General features: G+C 35.5%; 1 protein-coding gene across 1 annotated transcript; it reads left to right on the plus strand.

The window, feature by feature from the left end:
* The first annotated feature begins 428 nt into the window (after positions 1–428).
* On the plus strand, positions 429–14,351 carry LOC106877047 (testis-specific serine/threonine-protein kinase 6). The gene is made up of 3 exons (XM_014925831.3): positions 429–648; positions 6,140–6,441; positions 13,517–14,351. The coding sequence occupies exons 1-3, from the start codon at positions 567–569 to the stop codon at positions 13,991–13,993; spliced, it is 861 nt and encodes a 286-aa protein (XP_014781317.1). The 5' UTR covers positions 429–566; the 3' UTR covers positions 13,994–14,351.
* The last annotated feature ends 4,080 nt before the right edge of the window (positions 14,352–18,431 follow it).

Raw genomic sequence — 18,431 nt, forward strand, 5'->3', positions numbered from 1 at the left:
GTGCTACATTTCTGCACAGATTAACTTGCTTGAAAAAAAATCACAATCAAGATGTTCGATTATGTATATGCATGATGTTTCTTCGTATATTTTAGAACATATATGTTTCATTTATATGACTACGATTAACACTGAAGCTTTATCATGCGACGTAACCACAATGTCCATCTATTTATGAATCCTTGCATGAAAATCGACATATATAATATATATGTATATGTATGCGTGCGGGCGCGAGCGCGTAGGCTTCCAGCAAGCTATCACTACCAATTTATCAGTTTTCCTAAATTTCGCAAGAATGAAGAATGGCTATCTCGTGAATGCAAATGACTCCGCGAGATTTAACGTCATATGGCTCGTGTTTTTTTCTTTTATTTTTTTTAGTCCAGACGTTATTTTTCGGCTCGACGCCGAAAATAGTTTGTTTAAATTATGTCTAATTCGCCGAGATAAATAATCCCTTGGAAAAAAATTGTCACTTGGAGAGTATTCTTTCTCCTTTTCTTAATAGACTTTTCGAATTTAGTGATGAAAATAATTCATCAACCTGAATAATATTAGGTTAGATGTATAACATGGAAATGTTCCATGGAGTCGATTACCAACAGATTCTGGCTAAACGTGGTATCAAACTACTGGATACGATTGGTAAGACGATTTACATATTTTATTTTTGTCTTTCTCCTTTTAATTTTATAAATAAATCTAATTGCTATAAAATTGTGTGTGTGTGTGTGTGTGTGTGTGTGTGTGCGCGCTTATGTAAAGGAAACAGAAATACATATGATCGGAACAAAGGTTTCGCTCAATCTGTCCTCAGGTTGGCAGTACATATTAGCGGTTTGAGAAAGCCGTTTGAACCAAAACGTCGGTTCAGGTGAGATATGGAAGTGATCCTGTTTACTTTACAAAAATTTGTTTTTGTATTACGCAATAAACAAAATTAATACATACATATACAAACATACAATCATATATATATATATATATATATATATATATACATACTTCCATGCATACTTGCAATCAAACATACATACATATGTACGTATAAAATATACATATATATGTATATGTAAGTGTGTGTGTGTGTGTACGTCTATGTGTATGTAAACTTTCAAAATATATATGAAGAGTTCTAATGGCGAGATCCGGGGACAACCGCGTACATCTGACTTCTTTTTTTCTGATAACATTGTCAAATTTATTGTAGCTCTTTGTAGTTCTCTAATAAAATCAATTGCTATTAAATGTCTGTCATAATGGTAAACAGAACTCTGTTCGATTTGAAGATATCCAAATAGTTCATGTAATTTCTCAGCTGGCATTTATCCTGAAAGGATGAAAGATAAAGTCAGCCACAACGGAATTTGAAGTCAGAACGTGATGAACCAGAAGAAATGCGGCTAAGCATTTTGTCCGGCATGGTAATAATTCTGCCAGTTCGCCGCCTTAATAACGATGATGATAATAATAATAATAATAATAATAATAATAATAATAATAATAATAATAATAATAGTTTCAAATGCCGGCAAGTACGGGGGAGGAGTAAGTCGATTACATCGACCCCAGGATCCGACTCATACTTATTTTATCGACCTGGAAAAGATGAAACGCAAAATCGACCTCGACGGAATTTGAACTCAGAATAGACGGGCGGAATGCCGTTAAGCATTTTGTCTGGTTAACGCCTTTACCAGCTCGCTACCTTAATAAATTATTCTTTTTACTATAAGCACAAGGCCTGAAATTTTAGGGGTGAGGCCAGTCGAATACATCGACTCCAGTGCTCAACTGGTACTTATCTTATGGACCCCGAAAGAATGATGTGTAAAGTCGAGTTCAGTAGCATTTGAAATTAATACATTAAAGTGTCCGAAGAAACGCCGCTTAGCATTTTGTCCGACATGCTATCTAATAATAATATCTGATCGGGTTTGATCGGATTTTCTTGACTCGGTTACAATCTCGCCTACCTTTCAGGAGGTCAACATGTAATGTCCATACAGAGCTGATCGGTGAAAGTTATTTCTGAACGGCCGGCCCGTGTGTCTAGATTTCCATAGGAGTGTATCACTAAAAATCTAATCTTGCTTATCTCTCCAGAGATGTCATGCAAAGCTCGTTCATTTCTCTTTAATGACATCAATGATTGCAAGAAGTTTGCCGCACAGTCTTTGTTTAAACAGATGCTTTTTCCAGGAGATAATCTGAACGGCCCGCAACATACGGGTGTAAGCCTCAGCAAGTCTTTCCTCCTGGTGTTTGGTGAGTGTCCTGGCAGTTGACTCATACAAAAGCACTGATTCCTCAGTGGTACAGAAGATTTTCTGAAGATCTTAGGAAGTGATGGATCCAAGATAACCTCGTCGTTGCAACTTTTTACATTCAGTTCATCTGTGGATGTGATATTACTGCTTAAATACACAATGACGTTTACAGATTTGTTGGAAAGACCTTAATACTCAGAAGATTCATTGACGGGGTCAGGGTTAAAAATCTACTGGTAGTTTTACTGACTGCAGGTTTCTTGAAAGCTTTCAACATTATCCAGCTAGGCAAAATAGAGCAAAGTCTTTTTATATGCGGTATATCTCGAGAAGTAGAAGCAGCAATGATTCTCAGCAAGAACATAGGTGCTGAAGTACGATCACCTGGTGGAGACATTGATTTCTTGAACATCAGCGGCTTCATATGATTTATCGACAGCTTTATATGATTTCTTCAACATTATTGAAGAAATTCCCGATTGTTTTGACAATGCAGGCGTATAAATGAAACTAAGCTACATAAAAATTAATTAGATGGAAACCGATATTCTTCGCTTATCTCTATATTGCAGCAAAACACGATTTACATTTTAATATGGGATTAATTCATATATACTGCGGCAAGTAAAGTAAATTTTCCTCAAAATTCTAAGTTGGTGAATTGTTTGAATGTCATTACAGACTTTCAGATTCAGTTCACAAGCAATCGAAAAATGACCAAATTAATTAAGACCCTGGTCATCAAATAGAACTTATCGTGCATGTCCTCAGACATAAGATATGTGCCATATCAATGGGGAAAGAAACGTATGCTAATTTTTTAATGGAAACGTCTAGTGTTTAGAACTGGTTTAGAATACATGTAAAACGTGTGTCCGTTATCGAGATATTGTTTGGTAAGTTGGATTTTTAAGTGGCGGTGAGGTGGGACGAAAAATTGTTATTCGTTTTGCTTTAGAACGAAATATGTGTATTTCTATGTGTTCATACGTTGTTCATCTTGCTAATCAAATCAAGTAAGTTTAAATTTAAGTGACATGTGACATGTTCACTTTGAAACTGCTATTCTCACTTTGAAATGGCATATACTTCCCACTTAGATTTACAAATCCTGAAGTCAGTAATAAGTTTGGGTGTTAGTTTTGTTTGTTTTTTTCCTCTGTGCGTGTGCGAGCATGTGTGTGTGTGTGTGTGTGTACGTGCGCGTGCGCGTGTACGTGTGCTCGCGCGAGCGTGCGTGTGTGTTCGTATGTGTATAAATTTGTCAGAAGAGAGTCAGTGTTCATGATCTTTTCAGGCCCTCCTAAATTGGTGAGATTGACGTGGCCAATGCTGAGACTGCACCTATAGGCGTTTCAATGCCTGCAAGAAATTCTAGTTCAAATGCTTGTCACAAAATTATTCCTTTCTAAAAGACCCCAAGCACCAGGTTGTGGTGTTCAACTGGCCAAGCAAGCTCAAATTCAGACAGTTCATATTGTTTGGAGCAATGATATCATAAAATCTATTCAAATAAATGGCTCTTTGATTTTATTAATTATCGTCAACCAAACCTATGATTTCAAAGTAACTGATTAAACACAATGGAGCCGGTTAATGTATTTTGCATGTTTGAGCTGATCTTGAGATTTTGCAAATTTACAGAAATATTTGCTGATTATCCAAACGGACTTTCAATCTTCCATCAGTTAAGTTCAATTGCCCTTCGCGATGGAAAAGGGGCAAGGATAGACCTCTTCCAGTATTGTAGTACAAAAAAGAAGTTTGCTTTGGATGAACGTTACCTGTCAAACAGGAATCAACAACAGCGTACAATAAGATCCAGAAAGGTAGTCCTTGAGAGGATGAGATTGTCCAAGAGAGGGTGAGAGTTCAGTGTAAGAAAGATCAAATTGGGATGTCTAATAGAAATGTCATCTGAATGATAAACAACACCAGTTTTGGCGGCAATTATTCATGAAATGTTGATTTTATAGAATAGTTATTTTCAGAAAAATGATATTGATTATCCACAACAATCCTCCCATGTAAACAAGAAAACAGGACACCAATGATAGTAGAATATTTACAAATTAAGATGATAATCGCAGATCCAGTAAATTGCATATCCTTTAGATGCCAGTACTATAGATTTTCTTTTCTAGATTAGTTTGTAGACTAGTATGACTATTCTACAGGGTGTCCACAAAGTCTTGGTACACGGAGTAAATAAAATCAAAGCATAAACAATTAAATGTAAGAAATAATAATTTCTTAGAGTATGTGTTAATCCCCATGTACCCAGACTTTGTGGACACCCTGTAGAGACTCCAACAGAAAATGTGGAAAAAAACACAAAAGAAACAGTAAACATAGAATTTGGTTTATATCGGTAAAAATCAGTTTAAATTGTTTAAAATGTAAATAATGTTAGTGTAAAACATGGAGGATATGCTTTCTCAGAAAAAGTGGGAGGGGGCTATGGGGAATGCTAGATTTCTTTTCTCATGATGACACAAGCATTTTTATTTCTTTAAAAACAATTATGAAAGGTGTGTTTGTTCAGTTGACCCCTGTATTTACGTAACAGATAACTGCATAAATGGGTTAATTGCATAATACTTTCAATTATATAATAATTTCAATCACCAAAGACATTTAAGTATGTGTTATTGACTGTACTATCATATCTAATAGAACATGTACCCAAGTATAGTATTTGTAATTCTAAGCTAGTACATGTCACTTAATTTGATTCATTATTTCAAAACAAGACTTTACTACTTCAAACTGAGAATAACAATTTCCAAAGAAGTTTAACACAAAAAAATTTATTCAATAGAAAATATAACATGAAAACATCTCTTACAATTTGTTTTTGTGGCAAATCCCATCTTGTGTCTTCATATATTTTCCGCAAGATGATTAATGGATTGGTATATATTGCTTCATACAGTAGACATGTATTTTATCATCAACCTTCCCACTGCATTTACCGCCTGGATTTCTCGCAAAATGACAGGAAAGCAATATTTTCTTGCTTTGACAAGGTCTAAAATTATTGTGCTTTCAGTTTTAAAATTAATAACTGTGTACTTAGCTGGGTCCTTATAGTCCAATCCACAACCTTAACAGTTCATGAGCTGACGACAAACGACGTTGAACATTGACGTCTTCTTTGTTCTACATCCACCTTGATACTGTTTGTCAAGGATTTGTTCAAAATACTATTCAGAGAATAAGCAGTTCCATGCTGGGCGTCGAGATTCTGTTCGAGCTACGAAAATATTATGCCGCGCATTCTACAATAGATTTTATGCACAATTCCACGGAAAATGATCAATTCAGTGGAAGTAACACTTCTTGACCACATGCCGTGTTCTCCGATTGATAAAATTTTTCCCCCTACATTTCTATGTGTTCATACGTTGTTCATCTTCCTAATTAAATCAAGTAAGTTTAAATTTTAAGTGACATGTGACATGTTCACTTTGAAACTGCTATTCTCACTTTGAAATGGCATATACTTCCCACTTAGATTTACAAATCCTGAAGTCAGTAATAAGTTTGACACTATCACATGGCCCTCTGTTGTCTTAAGCAGAGAGCACTCTATTGCGGTCATTTAAGTTAGAGGTCTGGTTGGTCTGATGATAACCCGAGTCTTCAACTCTTCCTCACATCAGTTACAGCAGCTCCCGAAAAGTTTTTCTAACAGAGCTGTAACAACTAAGAAAACATTTCCATGCGAGAGAGATATATTTCGTTCACGACCAATGTTCTCGACGCTATATTTTGGTAATTTAAACAATACAAGATATGTACTATATGCAATTTATACTTTTATTCTTTTTTCTCCCCCTTGCTTTCTTGGTGTAACTTTTCAGGAAGAGGAAGTTACTCAAAGGTCAAGCTTGGTCATATATCTAAGAATGACCCAAGACAAGTTGCTGTAAAAATCATTAATCTATTGAAAGCGCCTGAAGATTTTAAAGAAAGCTTCCTTCCTCGTGAGCTGGAAAACTGGCCATCACTCGATCATCGTCACGTAATTAAATTCTATGAAGCTTTTCAAATTGACCAAACTTTATTTATGATCATCGAGTTTGCTCCTCACGGAGATATGCTTAAATACATCCAAGCAAATGGTAATTTACCAGAGATGAAAAGAAAATTGCTAATGACTCAGGTAAACTAATCACATCAAATTATTTGTTAATTGTTCATGCGTGTCCGTTATTACTTTTAATAATAATAATAACAATAATAATAATAATAATAATAATAATAATAATAATAATAATAATAATAATAAAATAATAATAATAATAATAATAATAATAATAATAATAATAATAATAATAATAATAATAATAATAATAATAATAATAATAATAACGAGAAGACACCGGGGAAGTTTAACATGTGAGAACGATAAATCACTGCTCCGAAACTTATCCAAAAACATCGGAAATAAAGACATCGCATTGAGCCAAAAAATAGCTGACAAAGGGTTGGACTATATCCGAGTAAGTAATACTCATTGAAATTTATTTCTATTTTACCAAATATAATGATGTATTTTAACTTGATACCTCCACTACCCGCACAGTGATCGTAAACACACGTGTTACATCAAAACCAAACCATCTTCAAACCCAAAAACACCATGTACAAAAAAATTACAAACAGATTAAATAACACCGGTATTATTACACCCAAGAATAACAACCGAGAAGTGCGTACTGTAAGCTTGTTACGAAAAAAATACGAAGATCTGAACGTGCAAAACAATCTGACAACAGAAATAAACGAACCGGTACCCTACGAAAACGATGACCGTCAAAATAAAGGACCGGACGTTGTTCCTCATGTCCCGCAAACAAAACCAAAACGGCATAAATGGACACGTGAGGAATACATTTCGATACTATACGCCTTATTTCACAGCAGTGCTCTACCCAAAAAACGAAAACGCAACAACACATACATATAAAATATGGAAGAAAAATAATGTAAATATAGACCTCGATAAAACAATGAACCCTAACAAACTAGCTAACATAAGAAGATATATTCTAAAAGCAAAAAAAATATCAGAAATAGAAATAGAACAATTGAAAGGAAAAATACATCAGGAAAATCTAGATAGTAGTCACACAGCAATGCCAAATAATAATATAAACACTGAGATAGCAAAACACGAGGACAAACGTAACATTTCCGGGAAAAACGAAGTAAACAAAAAACAACAAACCCAGACCGTAGTGATGTATAATAGTGTACAAAAAGCACCAATCCAGAACACCACAGACAAACATATGAATGAAAAGGAAGGCAAAACAAATCTAAAGCCTGGGAATAACGAAGGGAAAGCTAATAATTGCGATACTATGAAAATGAGAATAACGAAAGAACTGAAAACCACAGATCTTAGAATGGACCACAGATTATATCTCCCAAAAATCAAAATAGACAATAAAACAACATCAATAATAAATAGCATAAACCTGGCCGTCACGGAACTAACAACCACAGAAACAACAAGCAATATCACTGAGCTAAATGACATAATATATGCGGCAGCCACTGCAGCCACAAAAGAAGCAGGATACTCACTCAAACCCATCCGAACAGGAGTTCTACCACCCAAACAGACCTTGTGGATAAATAACATCCAGAATAAAATTTTAAAAAAGATAAAAGATTTATCGATTCTCAACGAAATTAGTAAACAATCAACACAACTAAGTAACAAGAAGAAAACAAAAATACTGTACAAATGCAGCATTACAGAAAAAGACTTACCTGAGGCAAAAGAAAAACTAAAGCAAGACATCCTTGCCAAAGCACAAAGGATCCGCCGGTATGAGAAACGCCAACGTTTCTTTGAACAAAACAAACAGTTCAAATCCAATCCCCAAAAACTCTACCAAGAACTGGGTAAAAATAAAATAGACATTACTGCAGCACCAACAGCAGAAGAACTAGAGAAATTCTGGAAACAAATATGGTCGGTGAAGCAACAACCCCAGAAAAGGACCATTAAAACAACGAACTTAGCACCTGAGCAACTCTGGGCCCCTATAACAACTGAAGAGGTCACCCAGACACTGCAAAGACTAAACAACTGGAAGGCACCTGGACACGACATGATCCCCAATTTCTGGTTAAAACACCTGCCAGGAATGCATAAAAAGCTGGCAGAAAACTTTAACAACATACTAGCAGAGCCAGAGACAATGCCTGAATGGCTCACAAAAGGGAAAACCATCTTAATCCCCAAATCCACGGAAACGGAGAAACCACAAAACTATAGACCTATAACCTGTCTCCCTACGATCTACAAAGCCTTTACTGCAATAATATCGCAGAGATTGAGTAAACACCTGGAAAATAACAACCTGTTTCCAGAAGAGCAGAAGGGATGCTGCAAGGGCTCATACGGCTGTAAAGATCAATTATTGATCAATAAAGCCATAACTGAAGACAGCCGGAGAAAGAAGAAAGGCCTCAGTATGGCCTGGGTGGACTACCAAAAGGCCTTCGACAGTGTTCCCTACACGTGGATTCTGGAAACGCTAGCCATAAACAAGGTGGCACCAATTATCATAAAATACATAGGGCACTCAATGAACAAATGGCAAACAGCGCTACAGCTCGAAACAAAAGAGGGACTTGTGAAAACGAAAACCATCCCCATTAGAAGAGGAATATTCCAGGGAGACATGCTCTCTCCACTCCTGTTCTGCCTGGCACTCACACCTTTAACAGAATTGCTAAATAGAACTGGATGCAGTTACAAATGCTATGGAAAAACAGTCAGCCACCTTCTATATATGGATCACCTAAAATTATATGCTAAAAACGACAAAGAGCTAGAAACACTACTACAGACAGTACACGGCTTTACCAAGGAAATAGATATGAAATTCGGATTAGAAAAATGTGCCAAAGCAACCCTGAAAAGAGGAAAGTTAGTTAAAAGCAGCAATATAACACTAGATAAAGCCAATGAAATAAGAGAACTAGACGAAAGCCAGCCATACAAGTATTTAGGAGTCAATGAACTAGATAGGATACAACATACACAAATGAAAGAAAAAATAAAGAAAGAGTATTATAGACGAGTTAGATCAATACTAAAAACAGAGCTCAATGCTAAAAACAAGATAATGGGTATCAACACTTTAGCTGTCCCAGTTATAAGCTACAGCTACAACATCCTTAACTGGACACTAAACGAACTATGTAAAATAGACAGGAAAACAAGAAAAATAATGACAGGATATAGGATGCACCACCCAAAATCTGACATAGAAAGGCTATATATACAACGCACAGAAGGTGGCAGGGGTCTTATACAGCTAGAAAACTATTATAAAATAACCACCATAGGACTGCAAAAATACCTACTCCAAAAGCAAGGGAAACTAATACAAATAGCCACAGAACACGAGCAAAACAAAAAGCTGTTTTCAGTATTTAAGGAAGCTGACAAATACAAACAAGAAATCAATCTACCTAACAAATACGAAGAAGAAGAAGAAGAAACAACAAAAGCTATAAAACAAATGAAATCCAAACTAAAACTAGAACAGCAACGAACCATGATAAAACGATGGCAAGAAAATCCCCTACATGGTAAATACTGGGCTAAACTAAATGCGAAAGAAATAGACAGAGAAAAATCCCAGCAATGGCTGAGAAGCTCAGGACTCAAAGCAGAGACTGAAGGATTTTTAATTGCTGCACAAGACCAAAGCCTCCCCACCAGAAATTACCAAAAACACATAATGAAAAGAAATATAACAAGTAACTGTAGAATATGTGGAGATGGACAAGAAACAATAAATCATATTATCTCTGGCTGCCCAGTCCTGGCTAAGAAGGAATATATTCACAGACACGACAGAGCTGGGACCTATATACACTGGAAGCTATGCCAACACTATGGAATAACAACAGAAAAAAGATGGTATAAACACACGCCAGAAAAGGTCACAGAAACGAGAAAGCAACCATACTCTGGGATATGCCAATACACACAGATAGAGAAATTAAGGCAAATAGACCAGATATAGTTGTCAAAGATCATGAAGAAAAAAAATGCTTTCTAATTGATGTATCAATACCAGCAGATGACAACGTTTCTCTAAAAGAAATGGAAAAACTTTCAAAATACAAAGACCTGGAAATAGAGATAACTCGAATGTGGAATCTAAAAACAGAAACAATTCCTATCATAGTAGGTGTCTTAGGTATAATAAAAAAATATTCAGACAAATACATAACAAAAACACCAGGACTTACAAATATATATAACATACAGAAAATTGCACTACTGGGTACTGCACACATTCTACGCAAAACACTTTCAATACAGTAACCATAAGAGCAGCACAGCAAACCACAGCACATACCCAAGGCGCACAGAGCTGCGCTCGGTAGTGAAGTGAAAGCACGTTATAAAAATAAAACTACTGAACGATAATAATAATAATAATAATAATAATAATAATAATAATAATAATAATAATAATAATAATAATAACGAGGAGGAGAGGCGGATGTCCATATTATGGTTACAAAGGCAACAAATGAAAGAACAGTTCAGGAAAAGTTTTAAAGCGTGTTGTGATTTATAAAAAAATCGAATGAACGAAGAAAAGTCATGGTATACACATGCACACACGCACGCACGCACGCACGCGCGCACACACACAAGCACACACACACACACACACACACACACACACACACACACACACACACACATATGCATAAACACACGCATGCTCACATAGATAGATAGACAGGCAGGTAGATAGATAGATAGATAGATAGATAGATAGATAGATAGATAGATAACCGATAAAATTGGAAGTGTTAACATGTATATGTTTTGTCTTGGTATAAAAGATGGGCTACAGCTAATATTTTGCTTGATACCACAGATTTGCTTGTCAGTCGTTTGACCTTAACTAGTTGGGCATGTCGCTTGACGACTGACAATATATGAATTTCTGTGGGGGAGCATCATAGCCATGTGATGAGAGAAATTCTTTGGGGTTTGAATAATTCGTCTCTGGAAACATAGGTGTTTCGTTCAACATCCTTAAACAACCCTTATACAGAGATCTTTTGAGCAAGGTGAGCTACTCAACTTGAAGAAAATTCTAACTGGGCTTCACCTGCAAAGTCATGCGCTGCTTATCTTGATATGAGATCACCATGTCTTGCACATATGGTTGTGATGCATGTGCCTGGTGTACCCTTATCAGACGAGTAGTCATGATGAGTATATTGGGCTTTGTATATTTGTACCCCAGTGTCACTTTGATGGTATGCGCTGCTCTCTCACTCAAGAGTAGTAGTAGTAGTAGTAGTAGTAGTAGTAGTAGTAGTAGTAGTAGTAGTAGTAGTAGTAGCAGCAGCAGCAGCAGCAACAGTAGCAGTAGTGGATTCTAACACACATCCCATACCATAAGCACGTAGTGAAACAAAACAACTCACGAAAAATACGCTACAAGATTAATAACCAATAAAATAACACACGAATCAAGCTAAACGTATCCCCTTAACAAAACAAACTGATGCAGTACACTAGCAGGAAGACTTTATACTCCTTTTATCCCCACAAAAATGAGAACTTACGGCGCTACACGCACCTCCAGAACTCAGAGATGCACCAAGTGGTACAACAGAAATTTGCATGAAACTATGAAACTACTGAATAAACAATAATCACACCAACAGCTTCAACAATGCCGATGGTGCTGATGATTTTATTGGCATTCAAGACATCGGGTAGAACACATGGCTGAAAAACAAAATCAGTGAGGTTTTAGGGCGAGTAAAAAGAATCCGAAATCAATAAAAAGAATGGAAATAACAAAAAATATCAACAAGAAAAGGTCCCCAGCATAATTAAGACAAAGTCCTGGATTACTGTGCACATCGAAGGCCTCATAAACCCCCTCTTGTAGTGTCTTGCTTCTTGTTTACAACCGTATAACCGGAATAGGCTAATTTAGCTCCGTCAGTCTTACTGTTCTCACACACCTTTCGTAAAACTGGATGGCAGCGCCTCGGCTTCCACCTTCACTCTCCTCTTCAGATGTTATTTAAAAAAATCTATGATGGCTTGACCAAAGAAGAAAATCCCTATCCTCAAGCCTTTTAACTGAATCTAACATACAATTGCCTTCACCATAGTCACCAAACAGAGAAAGCCTAGTTACTATTTCTTCCAAAGACAGGTTGCGGGTAGATCTTTACAATAGACTCAGTTGATAGTTAAATTCTTCTTACATGAGTGGCAGCTCTTCGATACTAACCAATAAGTTTTCACTACAAGTCGCCCCACAAAAAATAAAAAGTTTTAAAGAAAGCTCTAGGTGGAAACAGAAGAATTTACATTCTGCTAAGATAGACCATGAAAAAGCGTATTGCACTGTACCGCACTTGTGGATCCTTGGGTTAATTTGTTATACGATTCATGAATAGTGGCATACCTAAATGGAAAATAAATGTACTAAAACACAAGAAAGATTCCTAGAAGGACGGGAATATTTTAAAGAAATTCGCTTTTGTTAGTTTGACGCATAATACAGAAAAAAAAAGAATCGTGTAAATGCTTGAGAAACCCTCTCCTGAGAAGTTATAAATGCTTTGTGCTTAATCCATGTTTCATAATATTTAACAACATTTTTAAAGTTTTCAATCAATTCTAGTACATATTTTACCTTAAGATAAACAGTCAAATTGCTTAGGTTTGTAAATTCAAAACAATATGGTGATTTTACTGGAAAGAATAAAGTATTAACTGGTTTTAACAGTGATTAAATGTTAAATTTACTAAATGACTGAGATGAATTAATAACACAATTATAATTTTTCGGACTATAAAATTTCATCGTTAAAGATGAGAGTATTATTTTAATATTTATATCAACACTAATGTTGGTATATACTAATATATTTATCTCTACCTTGTTTTGATTAGAACATATCCAAGAATAAGACAACTGGTGGAAATTGGAGATCAAGCTGATTGAATAATTATTGGGTAGATGTTTAGATTTAAAGAAAAACTTTTTTCATCTCTAAAGATGAGATTAATAGATCGAAAAGTAATTTGCACATTTCTGTAAACAATTTTGTGTTTTATAGAGAAAGAGTTAGGAATTAAATGAAACGATATATTCTAGTGTAATATGCATGTTATCGAAATACTGTAATGTGTCTGATTTCATTTCTAGCTCTGCAATGGTGTTAAATACCTTCACGATCGAGACATCAGTCATCGCGATCTGAAACTTGAAAACCTCTTACTTGACGAATCGAACTCAATAAAAATTACAGATTTTGGTTTTTCGAAGAAAGTGTCTGGAAAGAATCTAAGTCATACATATTGTGGTTCAAAGTCATATGCAGCCCCAGAGATTCTAACTGGTTGTCCATACAATCCGTTCAAGTCAGATATCTGGGCCATTGGTATTATTCTCTATATCATGAGCACAGGAAAATTTCCATTCGACAAAAAGAAAGACATAAAGAAAATTATAGACGACTATAGGAAGTTACACATATTTTGGGATCGTTATCCTATCGAAAATGATTGCAGAGAGGCTGTCGAAAAACTTCTAGTGTTCCGTTTTCAAGACAGACCATCCATAGATGATGTGTTTAAGATAAAATGGTTTATTACAGAAAATAGTGTTTCGGAAAATGCCTGACAGTTAACGATTCCATACAATTCTTCCACAACATCGATTTCACATTACCTCACATTTGACAAATTTTCTTTCCTAACAACGAAGAGTACCTAATTAACATTTCCGTGTACAGCTGTTTTCCGTTAAAATATTATATTGCGCAAGCATACATACCATTATACACAACCAAACAGTGGACACAATCTTTGTCTTCTCATTTAATTATTTCAGACAGTTGTTCTTTTTATATATATTTTCTCTTTATTTAATTGTTTCTTTTACTCATATCTTTTCTTTTTGTATTATTTGTTTATTAAAAATACAATACAAATGAGTGTTAATCTGAAATAAGATGAACCTGTATATCCTGGTAACATTACTGTTTTTACTCCATCATTTGGTCAGAATCGTCACAGTATTGAACAAAATGTTTTACAATATTTGGTTACATTCCATATGTCCTGAGCTTAAAGTTTGCTCTGGCCGACATAATCTTTCCTTCTTTAGGATTGTCGATGAAATAAATATCAGTCAAGTACTGGAGTCGATATAATCCATTCTATCCACTCGCCCAACATCTCTGATCTTGTGCCCATGTTAGAAACCGTCTCTATCATTATTCTGCTTCAAGCGATACTATTCAATAAGGAAATCGAATACATAATTGAAGTTTTTAACATTGAAACAGTATCATGAAGATCTATAGATTTATGTATCAAAATATAAATAAGACCTTTTATTACACATGGAAGCTACACGAGTTCCGCTGGTTATAATGATTTTAAATGCATCAACAGATGCACTACCATATTGTTGAGCTGTATGCGCGTACGATCTTGTATGCGTCTGAGTGCGCGTGTATGTACGTGTAAAATTGCCTTTTTTGTGGATGTGAGATGATTTACTTTGTTGTAGAGATTTTACTGTTTCTGGTGTTATTTTAGCGTTTCATCAGTTTGTTGTGTAGCGTTTGCGTAGCGTAAGTTGTGCCATAGTAATGAGTTGCGATTGTGTATAATGTACTGTTTACTGGGTATTATTTTGTGTACCGTTGTGTAAGTCTGTTACAGTACTCGAACTGCTGTCAGTTTAAAATGTCTAACGTATGTAATATGCGACATGCATGTCTTTTTTCTTTCATTTTTTTTTTTTTGACTACGTGAAAAAGCTATAAGCTCAGGTATAGCTTTTATAGCTTTATTTATTTTATTCACTTTGACGTAGAATAGGTATGCACTGGGAGTTGTGAATCCAGACTGACAATAAGACCAACGCAAGCTACCTAAATGAATATAAATTATAAGAATCTATCTACTCTGTCAGATATCTTGATTCCTTCTTAAAGACTCCCACTCCAATAACCATCACAAACGTAGACCTCTTTCTGAAGCAAATTCAAAGCAACTGTATTTCACAAATAAAACTTAACCTAGTGAACCCATTATTTTGTTGTTTTTTTCATGAATCGCTACCCCCATTATAGCCCCACTTTTCTTCAACGCTCCCTTGAAACTTTCCACCGCCCCAGGGTGGGGGGCTGCAATACTGCCCACTTTGGGAATGCTGAGTATATAATATAGTTTATGCTATAAATTATAGAATATAAATGCTCTACATTCTACTGGTGCCTTCTTAGAAATTATTGTATAAAGAAACTTAAAGAATGCATAAAGCCCAAATACACATAAAGTCCATGTATTCTATCATAGATCAAGCCTCAAAGAGAACTTGAATTCAGTATGGTGAGTTAAGAAACAATACTCATTAATTACCTTAATGCCATCAACTATACTCACATACAGTGCCTTTTCAGAAACTATGTGCACTAAGCTTGCAAGACATGTTAGAGTTTTACTCCTTGTTTTAATCATACACAAAGCGCATTGACTTCGACGAGCTTTTAATACAATTTTTCTCTAGAGTTCCTGCAACTTTCGGTTATGAAATAGTGAAATACATAAAAGTATCTGTAAAGTTGTTGATGTGGGGATTTTATTTTCTTTAGAAAAATCGGAAGTTTATATAGTCTTCTGAATGAAGTATTGGGTGACGGCTGTGTGATTGGAAATTGGTTTGAAAGAGTTTGCAAGAAATAATAAGAGAGGAAAATTATATGAGCTTGTTCGATACGAAGCGGGAAGAGGATAAATGATTTATTAAGTTTAGTTTACTTCATGTCTTGCTGGAGTCAACTTTACCTTTTATCAAGTAATACACTTGGTTCGATTCAACTGACAAAGCGTAAATGCATGTAAAACAAGAGCATTCAGAGAGCGAAAACCACCGCCAAGGCAACACCAACGTCCTCTCAACGATTAGCCAGAGATGACTTTTAAAATGAGAATATCTGAAATAAACTCGACTGCTCTTATAAATGAGAATACTAAAAATGAACCCGACCGCTCTCAAAAATTAAGTTAAATAAAAAAAACAGGAAAAATAATCCAGAATCCTTGTCCAGAACCAGATCGATCCCAAAATCTAATTAGCTCATGCTAGTCACGAGGCCAAACATCCCTGAAAGTTTCATTCAAATCCATCCAACGTTTCTTGAGACATCTTGTCCACGGACAAACAAACAAAGTCGACTGAAGACAACACCTCTGCCTTCGCTAAGGCAGGGGTAAAAATTATCCCATATCTTCCTCTCAGACGATTTTACTGTTTATCTCCCTCAGTGTACCGTTATTGGTGCCACACTGAGGGAAGTACAGAGACATACATTGGGAAAAAGAACAATCTATAAAAACCGGCACTTGTTTTTACTTATTTTATCAGGTACTTATTTTATCGACTTCAGAGGCATGACAGATGTCGACCGAGACAGGATTTCAAATAAGTGCGTAGAGATGGGCTACATTACACACGGCATTATTTTATTTTAATCAGGAGAAGAAGAATAGCTCCAATTGTGTTCATATGGCCTCCGGAACTGGTAGAGCGAAAAGAAATTATCCTTTAACTGGAGCCTTGCAGCCTATGTATCTCTGCTAAGCGCACATATGAACTAGTTGGCAGTGTTAAATCTGGTAATAGATTAAATCTACCCTGTTCTCTTTTACCTATTGCTCGTTAATATTGTAATAATAATACAACACTAATAAATACATCAATTGTCAGTTATTCCTTCTATCAATAGACCTCTACTAAAATAGGATTTTGTCTGCGAATTCATTATAATCAACAAACACATCTTACTAGTCTAATGGTGTCTCTTGAAATGACTTCATATTTAAAGAAATAGCACCATATTTTTATATTTGTAAGATTCTAATTCACTATTTTCTACCCTAGCCTTCAGTTGACACTGTTAAAAGGCTGATGGCAGTAACATTCGTGGATCCTTGGTTAATTGATTATAGGTGTCATTTATGACATAAACCATGAAGGTATGAAAAGTAAATTCGACATATCTTGAAATTATATTTAAGGTAATCAAAGCTATATACTGTAAGTCCTTTAATCCTGCACCCTATTGTCTCAATTGCATCCCTTCACCAGTTACTAATCATTGACGTCATTGCTTAAAAGTAAGCATCACACAATACACGAGAATATTTTAACAGCAAGGATTTTATACTAAAACAATTTTTATATTAATCACCCATTCAAACAATAATTGAGCACTACTAGAGAGACATAAGATGGAGATTATTGTATAAAACATCGAAGCTTTTTTTCTTATCAATAATCATAGTTGATAAAATCTTTATTTATAACTTGTCACTTCTATCTAAACAGTATATATTCAGCAATTATATTCTACACTTATGTGTCTGAGTAGATAATCTAGTCCTTATACTACACCCAAACGATATACCTGTAAGAACGACCGTGCGAACCAAAAAGGAGAAATGGTGACGAATGGGAAAACAGGGCTCCTTTTATTAAACGCGTCACACGGTCGAACACAAAAATATATCAAATGATATAAATATGTTATACTTCGATAACATAGTGAATTCGTAAATGCCAGTAAGATACAAGATAGGACACAACCGATAAAGATGAATAACAGTAATATTTATTGTAGCATTAAAATGTATGTCTGTGTGTGAGTGTGAATGCGACATAATGAAAACACAATAAAAGACAGGCCGTCGTGTTAAGAAAAGAGTGTGTGTAAGTGATACATGTATGTGTATGCGTGAGATACAGCGGATAGAAAAAGAGTCAGTAACACATATAAGAATTTGCCAGTTCTTAGAGTACACAATAGTAAGAGTCTGTATGTAAGAAGTTGAGGCGTGTGGGGCAGAGCGATCACTCGTCGTGATGTTAGGGTTTCCATGCCGGGCCGGGTTCCTGAATACAGATGTTCTTCGCAGGCTAGGTTCTTGTCTATTATTTATCGTGGTGAAGATGAATCACACAAACATAATCGAAGAGAGATGTGCCGCGGTTAGCTGTTGGTAGCTGGTGTACGTAGAAGTCATGTTGACGCTGGCGGAGGTGCTGG

This window comes from Octopus bimaculoides, chromosome 2, assembly GCF_046866305.1.
Source record: "Octopus bimaculoides isolate indiv1 chromosome 2, ASM4686630v1, whole genome shotgun sequence".
Classification (NCBI taxonomy): Eukaryota; Metazoa; Mollusca; class Cephalopoda; order Octopoda; family Octopodidae; genus Octopus; species Octopus bimaculoides.